Raw genomic sequence first — 16,604 nt, forward strand, 5'->3', positions numbered from 1 at the left:
AATGATTGGCTAAGGATAAAGATTGAGCTAGTAGATATAAACACAGTTACCTTATTAGCAATGCTTTCTATATTTTATCAAGCTGTAACAATGCATTGCAGCCTCTTCTGGTAGCCAATAGGTTAAAGGGACAGAATAGATAGATAATCCCTTTATTATCCGTTTCCCCAGTTTTGCTTAACCAACACAGTTATAGTAATATACTTTTTACCTCTGTGATTACCTTGTATATAAGCCTCTGCAGACTGCCCCCTTATTTCAGTTCTTTTGACAGACTTGCATTTTAGCCAATCAGCCCTCTCATAATTAACTCCACAGGCATGAACACAATGTTATCTATATAGCACACATGAACTAATGCCATCTAGCTGTAAAAATGTCAAATGCATTGAGATAAGAGGTGGCCTTCAAGGGCTTAGAAATTAGCATATGAGCCTACCTAGGTTTAGCTTTCAATTAAGAATACCAATAGAATACAGCAAATATGATAAAAGTGAACTGGAAAGTTGTTTAAAATTGCATGCCCTATCTAAATCATGAAAGTTTCATTTTGACTAGACTATCCCTTTAAGGGATCTTTAAGAAACTCCAATGAATAAATACAGAAGAATGCATAGACCTTTTCACTGGTACTGAAGCAATAATAATTCTGGATATGATAATTTATGCAATAAATAAATAAAAATAACTCGGCTTTTACATAACAGTTTTGCATTCTGGAGTATTTTAAAAATATCTGACTGCAAAATGTATTGGTTTTGTGATCAAAACCTTGATCATTTGTTTTGTAATCAGATTGTGTCTCCAGTTGGATGACTTCTGCACCATAATGCCCATAGGAGGATGAGTTTTGTTTTCACCTTTTCATCTATCATTGTGATGTCGCATTACTGTCACCATTTGTTAGACAGCAGTAAATTGCCAATATGTTCTGAAAGCTGCGGCACCACTTACTCTGCAATTCTGAGATAAATTGGCAAGCTGGTAGTGATAACTTAAGCCAAAGAATTAAAGTCATCCTGAACCTAGTAATCTATCGGGTCTCTGCCACAGAATTATTTCCACTAGTGTCAGCTGCGCATAGATCTACATGGCATTTTATTTATGGCTCTAGCTCATATTCGATCAGCCAAAAGTACATGTCATTGGCTAGAATCATGGATCGTAATTATCAACCAGCTGCAATAATTGTTCCCTCATATTAGGGAAAGTTTATAAAATAAACATACACATATATATTAAAAGGACATGTTAGTGGAACAATAAAATGTTCTAATTTAAAGAAGATTATTTTATTATATCGTTAATGTTCCTTGATAAGTATATCTTTAACACTTGCAAAAGGGTTAAATGCATGGTTAAACTTCAGCAGCAGGTATATAGCCAATGTCTTGCCATAATGCATTGCCATTCCTGAGCTGGACATGGCTGGTAAGGCAGTTAGAAGTACCATACCCATGTAGCCACAAATCAAAAGATGATTCTTACTAAAGACCAGCTTGCAGGGGTTAAAAAAACATAGTTCAATGTAAGAAATTACAATTGTGGAATAATAATTAATTAGATTAATATGCCCTTTAAATAGTGAAAATATTCCATACTATTGTACTCAAAGGACTAAATACGTCCTTCTTAAAGAATGTCAAAAGGATAAGGTCGCTATTGTTCTTGAATACCGCAAAGGTCCTAGATAGCTTTCTTTAAAGTATAATGTGACAAGGTCTCTTTATTGTAGAACGATGTTATAAATGTGTCAGGAAGAAAAAAATGGATTATTGAGTTGCAAAAACATCTTTATAATCTAAGCTGTTCAACTTGTGAATAATTAACACAAGCAAGAATATATAACTATAACTATAACCTGCCACAGAAACACAATAAGCAATTTTCCTCCTTTATCTCTTTGTTCCTCCTCTATTAAAATTAAATGCTTTTTGGCTGAAAAATATAAATGTTTCTTGCCAACCTTAATACAGTTCTTTGACACTTCATTTCACATAAGGCTTTGGCAACCGCTTCTGTTAGAAAATGAAATTATCTTTTGTCTTCCTTTGTCTTTTTTTTCCAGTTTTCTTTCATTTTTTTAAATTACTTTAATAACAATACATCTAATGCATATAGTAAATGTTCATTAGTCACTTTTACTGTCACTTCTATTTCAGATTTAACCTTTGTCTCTCATGCAAATCTGACAGATAATCAAAGGGGTGTACTTTTAAGAAAGTAAAAGGTCAATTTCCCTTTAAGTAAAAGGTTATATCTATCTAATCATTCTGTTTATCTATTTCTCATATGGGGTATCCAAATGAAGGACTACATTTTAGAGATGCTACTAAATTATAAATCTTGACTGCCTTAGCTTGTCCAGGAAAGGTAGGTGGGGAAAAAGTACTGTTTAAACTGAAAAATGAACTGGTAATTCTCCCAGCAAAGAGGCCTGACCTGCTCTTCCCCCTCAGAAAGAGGACCTGACATATAAAGGGGCAATTACTCACTTGCTCATCCTCTGCCACCCACACAGAACCTCCTACAGAATCAAATAGGGCTGGTAGAGAAAACCTCCCAATTAACCTTTTGGTAATGCTGATAGTTTCACAGATGTCACCTCAGAAACAGACCAAAGTTAACTGTGGTTACCTGAGAAGGCTGCTGGGGCCACAGTGTTTAAGACTCAGGACTGAGTGTGTATGAAGGGAAGACTAAGGGCCCGATTATCTAAAGCTCTCTGGGCTTGTTAGATTTTGTAAAGGTATGACAGTTTAAACTTTGCCTCCCAGGAGGTTGGTAAAGAATTGAGGTGCTCTTCAGATATCTTTTGAGAGGGATTCTCAAAGTTGAGGCCCGAAATTCCCCCTCAGAGAGCTACTACTGAGAGACAGAGGGGAGATTGGAGCATGGGGTAGTGACATAATTACTCTCAGTGAAGGAGTTAGTAACAGGCCTGCCACAGGTGTTGCAGGGACAGGTCCCTAGCCTCCTCCTGTTGGTTCATTGATATACTCTTAAATATATATCCTCTTATGTAATGTGCTCTCCACTGAATGGGCTACCCACTGATAGCAGTCCTTGTGCATTGGTAAGCACAGTGGTTGGGTGCTAGTCAGGTAAGTGTATATTACAATGGCACTAATATAATCCACAGGCTAATAGTATGTGCATACAGTTATGTCTGGAACTAATTGGACACTGACACAATTTTCATAATTCTGGCTCAATGGATTTAAAATGACACAACTGAGATGCAATTGAAGTGCAGACTTCCATCTTTAATTCAACGGGTTGAACAAAAATATTGTATGAAATGTTTATGAATTGCAACCATTTTCATATACAAACACTAAAAGCAACAATAGAAGAGGCGCACAGATTGTGATGTTTCAATGTGTAAAATATGTAAAAATATTTAGCAATATAACAGAGAGAATCTTAATATGAGCTGTAATTAGTATGTCTATTACCAAACAATTGTGTAAAAATAGTCCCCAGGTTAGAATCAGTGCCTTGCACTGTTCATAGATTGTAAGGGCCTCAATGGGTCACAGGGTAAAAACGGCTGCTCTCCTCTTCGCAGACGAATCCGGATAAGACTAAGAAGTAGAAAACACAAATCAGAGGGGCCCCTCATGTGTAGATCAACCAAAAGATAAATTCAGAAGTTATAACCAAAGCCAAAAGGGTACTCACATTTGGCAATAGCACACCAATGTGCTGGTAGTAGCGTGCTGATATCTCTGGGTGTATCAGCTCAGAGATCACCCAGAGATATCTGCACGCTACTACCAGCACATTGGTGTGCTATTGCCAAATGTGAGTACCCTTTTGGCTTTGGTTATAACTTCTGAATTTTGCTTTTGGTTGATCTACACATGAGGCGCCCCTCTGTTTTGTGTTTTCTACTTCATTTTCATACACAGTCCCCTTATTTCAGGGGCTCAAATTTAATTGGACAAATTATCACAATCATAAATAAAATGTTAATTTTTAATACCATGTCAAGAATCCTTTTCAGGCAATGACCGATTGAAGTCTGGAATGCATGGACATCCCCAAATGCTGGGTTTCCTCCTTTGTGATGTGTTGCCTGGCCTTTACTGCAGCTGTCTTCAGTTGTTGTTTGTTTATGGGTCTTTCTGCCTTGTTGTCTTCAGCAAGTGAAATGCATGCTCAATCGGATTGAGATCAGGTGATTGACTTGGTCATTGCAGAATATTCCACTTCTTTGCCTTAAAAAACTCCTGGGATGCCTTTACAGTTTGTTTTGGGTCATTGTCCATCTGTAACTTCACTGAATTTGACTGAATCTAAGCAGACAATATATCCCTATACACTTCAGAATTCATCCGGCTGCGTCTGTCTTCTATCACATCATCAATAAACACTAGTGACTCAGTGCTATTGGAATACATGCATGCACATGCCATCACACTGCCTCCACCGTGTTTTACATATGATGTGGTATTCTTTGGATCATACCTTCTCCATACTTTTTTCTTCCCATCATTTTGGTACAGGTAGATCTTAGTTTCATCTGTCCAAATAATGCTGTTCCTGAACTGGGCTGGCTTTTTAATATATTTTTTGGCAATATTTAATCTGGCCTTTCTATTCTCGAGACTTCTGAATGGTTTGAACCTTGCAGTGAACCCTCTGTATTTTCTCGTGAAGTCTTCTCTTTATGGTAGACATGGATAATTATATGCCTACCTCCTAGAGAGTGTTCTTCACTTGGCTGGATGTTGGGAGGCAGTTTTTCTTTACCATGGAAAGGATCCTACAATCATCCACCACTGTTGTCTTCCGTGGACATTCAGGCCTTTTTGTGTTGCAGAGCTCACCAATGCATTCTTTTTTTCTCAGAATGTTCCAAACTGTTAATTTGGCCACTCCTAATGTTTCTGCTATCTCTCTGATGGATTTCTTTTTTTTGTAGCCTAAGAAAAGCCTGTTTCACTTGTATTGAGAGCTCCTTTGAAAGCATGTTGTGGGTTCACAGCAACAGCTTCCAAATGCAAATGCCACACCTGGAATTAACTCCAGACCTTTTACCTGCTTAATTGATGATGAAATAATGAAGAAATAGCCCATATTTGCCCATGAAACAGCTTTTGAGTCAATTGTCAGATTACATTTGGTCCCTTGAAAAAGAGGGAGATACATATTAAAGAGCTTTAATTCCTAAACCCTTCCTTCAATTTGGATGTGAATACCCTAAAATTAAAGTTGAGAGACTGCACTTTAAGCCCATATTCATTATTTAACTGTAACTTGTGTCAGTGTCCAATTATTTCTGGACCTAACTGTATACATTTATATTTTTGCTGGGCTTTTAACCCCTTAATGACCACAATGTATCCTGTATGTCACTGGTCTTTAAGGTTTTTTTCAGGACATAATAGCACAAGTCTAGCAGGAACACGCTATCAATGCCCTCCCTCCAGCAGGCTTTGTGGAATAGAGCAGTCTCAACGCTGGTTGCAAGACCGTGCTATAAAACAATCAAGTCCCAAAAAAAGGCCAGTGACATACAGGGTACGTCGCTGGTCCTTTTAAAAAAATTTCTGCACTTCAGTCTTGTTGCATATTTGAAATTGCTAAAGCGCGTTATTGTTATCGCACTCCAGGTCTCTGATAGCAGGCTTAGTAGCCCCTATGTATCTGCATTATTTGTTGATGCTCACATGGTTAATTTTTGTGCTTGGTTAGAGTGCACAGTCTGACCTGCCTGTATATGTGTATTTGTCTCCCTGTCATCTCGGTGGTACTCCGGTATCTGTGGAGGGGGTAAGCTCTCCCATAATTTTTCAAGAGACATTTTTATTTTTGTGGGATATATTTATATCTGAGATCCTTACTGGATTCTTTCTACTTATTTTCTTAGACTTTACAATTTTTAGTCCTCACATTCTTATTGTATTTGTTTCTTATTTGGCTTTTTATCTGGGCCTTTATTGTGTTATTTGTAATTTTGCTGTTTGCTACTCACTTTCAAAATGGAACATTATGGAACTGTCCTCTCCATTTCAGATCCTTTAGGGTAGAGCTTCTGATCATGTATTCATGTGTATTTTTTGTAAATTAATTCCTGTTACTCTTCCAGCTCCATTATGTAGCTCATGTATGGATCTCTTATCATGCTAAGCAGTCTACTACTGCCCTTTTCTCTAAAAGAATCTGTCTTCCCTCTGTGTGTACAGTTCAAGGGAGTTATTCATACATTTCTCCTGAATTTAGAAATTATGAGTATTCTACTGTATGGAGATGATGGTGAACATGCCTCCTCCAAGAAAGCAAAAGAAAGTCTTCTTTAAGCAGCTTTTATCTTACATTAAAGGCCCTTCTTAATCTCAGAGGCTCAGATCTACTAATCAGTTGCTTTTAGACTCAGATTCTAATTTCACAGATTTATCTTCTGAGGGTGAAGGTCTATCTGATGATCAGGACTCGGTTTTTGATCAAGATACTGAATCTTCCCCCTGTATGTTTAAGGTTGAGCATATGAAATCTTTTTTTAAAGGAGGTATTGTGTACCCTAGGGGTTCATGATTCTAACCCTACTGAAGATAAATCACTTAAACAGTTGGATTTGCTTTTCAAGCTGTCTGTTCAGACCAAATAGGTTTTTCCAGTCCCTGACACTGTACCTGAAATCATTTCTAATGAATGGTCTAGGCCTGGTCTTCCTTTCAATCCAACTTCTGCAATCAAAAAGATGTTCCTTACCATTGTGGAGAACTACCATCCTCCTAGAAGATAGTACCTCTTTTAAAGACCATATAGATAGGAAATTGATATCTTTCCACAGGAGGATCTTTATTCAAGCAGAATATTTATTCAAACCAGCAACCAGTAATTAGCATAGCTTGTGTGGCAGAAGCTTCATCACTGACTGACTCACAATTTATCTGAACAGTTTTCAGAAAATTTTCTTGAGGATAATTCTGTTGAGGAAGATCATCAATCTTTTTTTTAAACATATTCGTTCTACAAATATTTTTATATGTGGTGCTATTACTTATATCATCAAATTGAATGCCAAAAACATGGCTTTGTCTGTTTTGAGAAGAAGGTTTTGGATCAAATCTTGGTTAACATATTTAAAGGGAAGATTTTATTTGGACTTGAGCAAGGCACTATAACTGTTACTAGAGGTAAGGGTTTCATTCTTCCTCAAGACAATAAGTCTAAGGGAAAAGGTATAACTTCAAATAATTTTCAAACCTTTCATCAATCAAGGAATCAACAATCTTCCGGCTTTATTTAAAAACAAGACTCTTCCAGGCCATCCTAGAAAGCTCATATTTCCTGGGAAAAGTCTAAAAATCTTCTTCCATTGCCAAAACACAATGAAGGTATAGCCCCAATCCAGATTAAATTCTGGTATGGAGCAGATTATGTTTTTTTTAAAAGGCTTGGTACAAAACTGTACAGGATTCTTGGTTCTAAGCATAGTTTCTCAGGAGTACAAGATGGGTTTCAGATCAAGGCCTCCCCAGGGAAGGTTTCTTCTCTCCTATGTTTCAAAGAACCCTGTGAAGGCTCTAGCATGTTTTCATTGTGTTCAGAAACAAAAACTACTCTTAGTCATAGTTCTAGTTTCGATACCTGAAGAAGGCCAAGGTTTTTATTCCAATATGTTCATCGTTATAAAGAAAGAGAGAACTTTCAGGCTAATTCTGGATTTAAAGACTCTAAAATGGAAACAATTCAAACTATCCTTCCCCTTGTTCAACAGGGGCAATTTATGTCCCTAATATATTTGAAGGATGCCAACCTTCATATTCCTATTCACAAGGACCATCATAAGTTCCTTCTTTTGCCTTCTAGGACAATCATTATCAGTAAGTTGCTCTTCTATTTGGTCTGGCTACTGATCTCTGGATCTTTACAAAGGTTCTGGGAGCTCTCCTGTCTGTATTTCAAGCTGAAGGTATTTAAGTAGTTCCTTACATGGACAATATCTTGGTACACACTCCATCTTTAGCTGTATCTCATAACAAAAAGCTTTTGTTGTTTCTTCACAATCATGGCTGGAGAATCAACATTACGAAGAGAATGACAGACAACATTTGTGAAACTTCAGTCCCCATCCAATCTTTCCATAGCTACATGTATGGAAGTTCTAGGTCTGATGATTGGCACATAAGATGCAATTCCATTTGCTTGATTTCATATTAGACCTCTTCATTTATGCATGTTTCATTAGTAGTTCAAGGACTACACTCAGATATCTCAAAGGATCATTTTAGATAGAGAACCAGTCCATTCTTCAGGGAGTGTCTTTTTTTTCCCATCCAGTTTCGACAATAATAATGACAGATGTAAGTCTCTCCAGTTGGGGTGCCATATAGGGGTCCAGTAAAGCAAGAGAGTTTGGTCTCCTCAGTTGGCAAGTTTAACAATAAACATCTTAGAACACCATGCTATCTTTAGGGTTCTTCAAATCTAGCCTCTTTTGAGAAAATAGATTTTTCTTTGCTTCCAATCAGACAATGTCACAGCATTAGCATACATCAATCACCAAAGGGGAACTCACAGTTCTCTAACAACGAAAGAAGTCTCTCGAATCTTGTCTTTGGGTGAAGTATCATTGCACAATATCTGCCACCCATGTCAAATGGGTGAAAAATTGGGAAGCAGATTATTTGAGTTGTCAATCTCTTCATCCTGTAGAATGGTCTCTGCATCCAGAAGTGTTCAATCAGATAGTTCATCAGTGGAGTCTTCCAGAGATAAATATAATGCCTTCTCATTTGAACAACAAACTTCCCTGATGATTTGTGGGTGTCAGGGTGCCAGGAATCAGACTGAGACGAGAAGTGCAAAAATAATCACACCTTTATGAATAGCAAAAAATAATAAAAAGTACACAAGTCAAATAACAAGCCAGGAGTCAAAACCAGAGCTGGTAGTCAGACGAGCCGAGTCAGGAGCCAAAGCAAATAGTCAGATGAGCCGGAGTCAGGAACAAGCCAGGGATCAGGAACCAGGAAGGACGTCAGGCAGCCAGGTAATACACAGGAACTCTCACAAACAGGTCTGACAACGCAAAGGCAAAGCATACTGAACAGAGGCCCTTTAAATAATAAGTGATGACATCACAATTCTGAGACTGCATCCTGTCTCACATGGATGAAGCACACCAGTCTGGCCATAAAAGGAAGTGCAGAAACTGAGCAGCATCCCCCACAATGCACCATAGTCAGGAAGAGAGGTGAGTAAAATGGCTGCCAGCAGCACATGGCAAACACAACAGGGAGAAAACCCTGACAGTGAGATCCAGGTATCCTGAAGCAGAGTCAGTGGATGCTGAAGCAGCTCCATGGTCATTTCATCTGGCTTATGTTTTTTCACTAATAGCTCTTCTGTCCAGAGTGATATCTTGGATCAAACAGGGACAGTCGTCAGTAATCTTGATTGCTCCTCACAAATCAAGTTTAGTAAACACCATAGCTCCCTTGAGGCGGTCAAAGAGTTCTGTAATAAGCGGAATAGGGTAAGCATTCTTAATGGTAAGATGATTAAGACCCCTATAATCGATACATGGTTTTAACTCGCCACCCTTTTTTTTCACAAAGAAGAAGCAAGCCCCTGCAGGAGAACAGGATTTGCGGATGATCCCCCGCGACAGAGCATCAGCAACAAACTCCTCCATAGCACAATTCTCTGCAACAGACAGAGGGTACACCCGGGCCCGAGGAGGAATGGCTCTGGGTTGCAGGTCTATGGCACAATAGTAAGACCGGTGAGGAGGCAACGTACCGGCATGCACCTTGTCAAACACATCTAGGAACTCTCGGTACTCCTCTGGCAATTGAGATACTGAAGAAGTGCACAAGACTTTAACTGGTTTTCGAAGACAAGTAGAAATACATTGCGGGGACCACGACAAAATTTCAGACCTGCGCCAGTCGAGACTGGGATTGTGCTTTTGAAGCCAGGGATAACCCAGAACAACCGTAAAATGCAGAGAGTTTATCACCTGGAACTGGAGGGTTTCCATATGGAGAGCCCCAACAGCCATGGACAACGGAGCAGTTTCTTGAGTAACGAGTGCGGGCTGAAGGAGCCTGCCATCAATGGCCTCAATAGCAAGCGGAACGGACTGAGGCAAAACAGGAATGGAGTACTTTGATACAAAAGCACTGTCAATGAAATAGCCCGCAGCACCGGAGTCAACAAGAGCCTGAGTGACTATGGAGGAGTCCACCCAGGAAAGGACAACCGTGACCAAAGGTTTCTCCTTAAGCGGTTCCGGGTACGAGGATAAACCACCCAAGGTCTGCCCCCAACAGGACCTTAGGTGTGAGCATTTCCCGGCCATGTAGGACAAGACTTCAAAAGGTGGCCCTGTAACCCACAATAGATATAGAGCCCCTCCCTCCTCCTAAAGGCCCTCTCCACCACGGAGAGACACGTGAATCCCAGCTGCATCGACTCAGCAGTACCTGGTGACTCGGGACCAGGAGGCATGGGAGGAAAGGGAGGCATGGGTGGGAACGAACACGTAGGAGACAACGGAACAGGAGACTTCTGCAGGCGATACTTGAAAGAGGGCCTCTCTCTGAGTCTGATGTCAATTAGGATAAAAAAAGACACCAGCTATACACTATCACTCACGAGACATGGGCGGTCTGGACAACTTATAGAAACAAATTCCAAAAAATTTCGACACCATACTCCCCATTGACTACTTTACTATACAACACAGAACTGGGAAAGGACAAGGTTGAATTGGGGCGGAGGGCTGGAGGGATGAATACGCTAGATGACCTTATCCCAATTGGCACATTAGTGCAGAAGGGTAAAATGTTAGATGGACAAACCTTGCAAGAGCGAGGCCACAAATGCTTCTCTTCTTGGTTCAGATTACATCAGGTTAGACACTACATATATACACACAAACATAGAACAGACTTTCTAAGACCGCTAACTACCTTCGAGTTGATATGTGCAGGTATTAACTACTCGGGATCAGGCACAATATCTAAAATATATAAGTGTATTAGAGACACGCACCTCCCTACTAGACCTATATATGTCCGAAAATGGGAGACAGAAATGAACAGGCAGATAACCCCTAAACAGTGGAAACAGTGGTCGACATTTACTGCAAAATCCTCACACTCATCCTCCTGCATGGAAACTAATCTAAAGGTCCTGCTGAGGTGGTATTTAACCCCCAACAGACTAAAATACATGTTTAAAACTTCAAACAATAGATGCTGGAGGGGGTGCGGACAGGTGGGTACCATGCTTCACATTTGGTGGTACTGTGATCTAATCGAACCGTACTGGAGAGCTATTTTCCAGGAGATTGGAAAGGTTATAGGTTTAACAATAGAACCGACCTCACAGGTTGTGATTTTCAATGACTTATCTAATGTTACATGTCAAATAAGGCGCGCGTTAACACAGATAATGATTAATGCTGCTAAAAAATTAATTCCAAGACATTGGAAATCAACGTATGTTCCAACACTTGATAACTGGATAGAACAAGTAGATTTTATCATTAAAATGGAGAGATATCACTATTACTCCAATAGTAGATTGAATGTATATCATGACATTGTGTTCTTATGGGAACAGTATAGATTTAAGCCGTAGGTCTAACAAAACATCTATCTAAAATCAGGGATGCCCCGAGAAACAATGAGAATAGGTGAAGTTAAAGAAAAGAAAAGAAAAGGAAAAAAAAAAAAAAGAGACCACTTGAGAAGAGACATGAGATATGAGATGAAAAGCATGATTTAACCCTGGGCCATAGTTTGGTAATTTATCTTACAGTGTATTAGCAACAAAGATTGTGTTATTTTTTGTTTATTGTTGTATCATAAAAGCCTTAAGTTTGCATTGCCGATAAGAGACACTTGAAGGAAATTCCGGATCTATAGTCCATACTTTATTGCCTCCACCAGGATACTGGAGAGACACTTAAGAGACTTATGTCAGCTCTGGTGGAATGTACAAGTTTCTTACATTGATATGTTGTTTATTTAAATAATTTTGTATGTGACTCAAAATTGCGAATAAAGGTTTTATAAAACTCAAAAAAAAAAAAAAAAAAAAAGACACCAATGCCTCGAGATCTTCCGGTAAATCTCTGACAGCAACTTCATCTTTAATTGCATCAGAGAGCCCATGAAAGAATTCGGCAACAAGGGCTTCATTGTTCCAACCTACCTCTGCGGCAAGCGTACGGAACTCAATAGCATACTGAGCAACAGATCTTGTACCTTGCTGAATGGACATGAGTCATTTAGCAGCAGAGGAGGAGCGAGCCGGAACATCAAATACCCTTCGAAAGGAGGCCACAAATTCAGGGTAATTTGAAATCACAGGTTTATTAGTCTCCCACAAGGGATTAGCCCAGGCAAGAGCTGTGTCAGAGAGTAACTAGATGAGAAATCCCACCTTAGCTCTGTCAGAGGGAAATGCCTGAGGTAACATCTCAAAGTAAATGCCCACTGCACTGAATAGGATCACCTCCAAATCGCTGAGGTAGAGGTGCAGAACCAGACATGCTCCTGGTAGGACTAGGTGCAGCAGTGGAAACAGGATCAGCCATAACTTGCGGAACAAGGAAAACAGCAGAGTCAGGAACAAGCCAGGGATCAGGAACCAGGAAGGACGTCAGGCAGCCAGGTAATACACAGGAACTCTCACAAACAGGTCTGAGACAACGCAAATGCAAAGCATACTGAACAGAGGCCCTTTAAACAATAAATGATGACATCACAATTCTGAGACTGCATCCTGTCTCACATGGATGATGCACACCAGTCTTTGCCATAAAAGGAAGTGCAGGAACTGAGCAGCATCCCCCACAATGCACCATAGTCAGGAAGAGAGGTGAGTAAAATGGCTGCCAGCAGCACATGGCAAACACAACAGGGAGAAAACCCTGACAGTGAGATCCAGGTATCCTGCAGCAGAGTCAGTGTATGCTGAAGCAGCTCCATGGTCATTTCACCTGGCTTATGTTTTTTCACTAATAGCTCTTCTGTCCAGAGTGATATCTTGGATCAAACATGGTCAGTCGTCAGTAATCTTGATTGCTCCTACTTGACCTCAAAGAACTTGGTATGCAGATCTGATCCTGTTGTCCTCCATGGCCTCTTCCTCTAAGACAGGATTTTCTATTGCAAAGTCTTTTCTATCATCAAGATCTCAAGTCTCTCAACGTGAATGCTTGTAGATTGAACGCCTGATTTTGCAACCGTTTTTTCTGATGAAGTGATAGGAACCTAATCCATGCTAGAAAACATGTTAGTAGGAAAGTTTATCACAAGATTTGGAAAGCCTTTCTAGTGGGGTGTGAAATTAATCATTTTAGTTGGCATTCTTTTAGCATTCCTGGGATTCTTCAATTTTTACAAAATGTTTGGAATAAAGGTTTATCTTGCAGCTCTCTAAAAGGTCAGATTTCAGCTTTATCTTTGTCTTATCACAAAAAGATTGCAAAACTACCTCTTATTCAGAATTTTGTCCAGGATTTAGCTAGAATTCCTCTTGTAATCAAACCAATGTATCCTCCATTGAATTTGAAATTAGTTCTTATAAATTTAACGGTTCCTCCTTTTGCTGCATTGGCATTTCTTGGACATAAAATGTCTTTCTTGGGAGGTTTTGTTTTTACTAGCAATTTCTTCTGCTAGGAGAGTATCTGAATTGTCTGCTCTTTTTTTTTAGTTTCCCTATCTTATTTTTTACCAAGATACAGCAATTTTAAGGACTACATTTGATTTCTTTCTAAATGTCATCACAGCTGATAATATAAATCAAGAGATTGTAGTTCCTTCTCTTTCTCCTAATCCTCAAAATTCAAAGAAAAAACTTCTTTATAATTTGGATGTGGTTATGGCTTTAAAGTTTTACTTACAAACTACCAAAGATTTTAGACAATCTTCTAGTATTTTCTTTCATTTTTGGGGTCCACAGAAAGGTCTCAGCTGTTTCTTTCGCTGCTTGGCTTAAATTCTTGATTTACAAGGCTTACTTGAAGGCAGGTTAGTCTCCTCCAAAACTTATTACAGGTCATTCTACTAGATCTGTCTCTACTTCTTGGGATTTAAAAAATAGGCTATGGTAGAGCAGATTTGCAAGGCAGCAACTTCATCCTTACATACTTTTACTAAATTCTATTATTTTTATGTTTTTGCTTCTTCTGAATTGGCCTTTGGTAAGAAAGTCCTCTAGGCAGCAGTGTCTGAAAAATAGATTCCTGCCCTACTTTCCATTTTTAGCCCACCCATCATTACTTGTGGACTTCACAGCTTTGGTATAAGATCCTATGCGTAATGGATTGTGGCCTCTTGCCACCTTAAGAGTTTCGGAAACCTTTGTCTCCTCCTAGTGGCTAGGGAGTTAATAAAATGTGTAATGGATCATGGACTCTCACCACCATGAAATAAATTAATTTATCAGGTAAGCATAAATTTAGATTTTTACCTTAGGGACTGTCTGTCTCTCATAGGGGTGTTCCCTGCTTTTAAGTATGTAAAGGTGATTCATATAATAAAATATGGCTCACAAAAAAATCATAATTTAAAAATTGTTTAAAACGAATATACAATTTATTTAAATAAAAATATGGATTCAACATTTGTATTGTTTAATCGTATTAAAAATCGTGACAAAATTATTCTGCAAAAATCGTATTTGATGGAAAAATTAAAAATCGTATTAAAAATTTAAATGACACGTTAAAAATTGAATTAAGGTTGCACAGTAGAAAAATTAATAAAACGCCACTGCACATGTAAAAAACAGTTACATTTGTATTTATAGGACAAAATTCAATGCATATTGTATTCCTTATTGTAATGGTTTCCCCACCTCTGCTAGTGGTGTGAACAGGGTCGCTTTGAGGATGTAGCTGAATTTTCTCCAAATGGTCTGGTGTATTGTGTAAGCATTACTCCCCTGTAGATCTTGCTTTTTTTCTCGTCAAAATACACAAAACACTTATTACACTGAATGCAGAATAATCTGTTTGTTTTCGCTGTAGTATTTAATTTTACAGTGTCTATGCCAATGTCTACGGGAGACATATTGCAACTTGTGTGTGTCAATGTGTTTTTTCTCATCTGGCCAAGCAAAGTTTTAATCATCGAGCCCTTAGAGTTCAGTAAAACTATGTAAAACAGCAACCATAAAAGGAGAGAAGACCGCTGCCATACCATCCCATGCCATGTATTAGATCCTTCAGCTCATCCCGAGCTAAAGGCACTTTATGCCATCTCAAAGCAAAAAGAAGAGGAAATGAATTTCAGAGAAAGATACTGCACTATTTATGTTCTCTACAACAATCACATAAAATTAACGTAAACAGAATTTCCTCTGCAGTCTTCCAGACTCCACTTCCTGCTCCCAAACTCCTCCACAACAAAAGCTAATTTTCTGTGATTGGTCTGTGAAAATAGTCAGCAAATGAGAGCAGGGGACTATATTTGTTTCATAAAAGGAGAATCAGAAGTTAAGTAAGGAGAAGAGGATTCCATATAGAAAACACTGATGGGTCAACTTATCTGTCTGTTTTTCAGTCAATACATACAAAACATCTATAATTATTAGTTGATTATCTTCCTCCTGTAAACTAAGTCTCACTGTCATCATTTATATTTTCATTGCATGTCTGCTACTTCAGCTATGTCCAAGCCACATTTTTCCCCCCAATCATTTATAGACACACATAAATTACCTGTTCTATTGAGATTAAATGATGTCAAGAATTGTGATTCCCTGGGTTTTGGATCAAATATATTTTAAGCATTTTTCCACAATGTTCAACTATCAAATTGATCACAATCTGCTTCTGACCCATACAGAATTATGGATGTGAATACCTGATGCCTGATCTCTTGCGTTACCAAAATAAATGTGGTTAATTTAAAAAAAAAAAGCTCATTGCTTCCAATGCAAGTGTATGATTTTTGGAATTCAGACTATCTTCATCAAATAAATTATTTGAATGCAGATTAAAAAAAGAGAGATAAAGATAGAACTACTAGGTAATGTGGCCATTATTGAGAATTTTAAAGGGAACTTATATTGAAAGTACTTATCATGCTAACATCAAAGCCTCTATCACGTGTACCTTAGTGTATTTTAGCTATTACTTCCTTTTATTTCACGTCATTCATATTTCTTTTCTGACTTATACAGGTGCAACCAGATGTAGAAGACCTTGACCCTTCGTTACTTGATGAAGGTAAAGAAGACAAACCTCAAGAGAAGCTGGGAAAGCTACAATACTCTCTGGATTATGATTTCCAAACTGGACAGGTATAGAAGCAAATGATAGAGCCAGTAATATATAGGGAGTCATTATTTTACCCATATGTATTTACAAATGAATTTGTGATTCTAAAACCTTAATTGTATTCTTTGTATCATAAAACTGAAGTAAAACATCTTGGCACTGTCTGGGCTTCTATTGTAAATAGTTTTTACAACTTACTATACATAGTTTTAACAAATGATAAAACAAATCAGTTTTTTTATCTGCATTAAAATAGTAAAATATTTAAACTCATGCTAAATAGTACATCCAACGCGTTTCAGATGTAATGATAAACACCTAAACTGACCCAAATTAAAAA

At 38.3% G+C, this 16,604-nt stretch overlaps 1 protein-coding gene across 1 annotated transcript in view; it reads left to right on the plus strand.

Annotated features, from left to right (window-relative positions):
* The window catches only part of SYT5 (synaptotagmin 5), a 207,716-nt gene that overhangs the window by 84,777 nt on the left and 106,335 nt on the right, over nt 1-16,604 (plus strand). The window contains exon 3 of the mRNA XM_053689941.1: nt 16,168-16,287. Coding sequence (XP_053545916.1) covers nt 16,168-16,287 — 120 coding nt within the window. The remainder of the gene's footprint in view (nt 1-16,167; nt 16,288-16,604) is intronic.

This window comes from Bombina bombina, chromosome 8, assembly GCF_027579735.1.
Source record: "Bombina bombina isolate aBomBom1 chromosome 8, aBomBom1.pri, whole genome shotgun sequence".
NCBI classification, from domain to species: domain Eukaryota; kingdom Metazoa; phylum Chordata; class Amphibia; order Anura; family Bombinatoridae; genus Bombina; species Bombina bombina.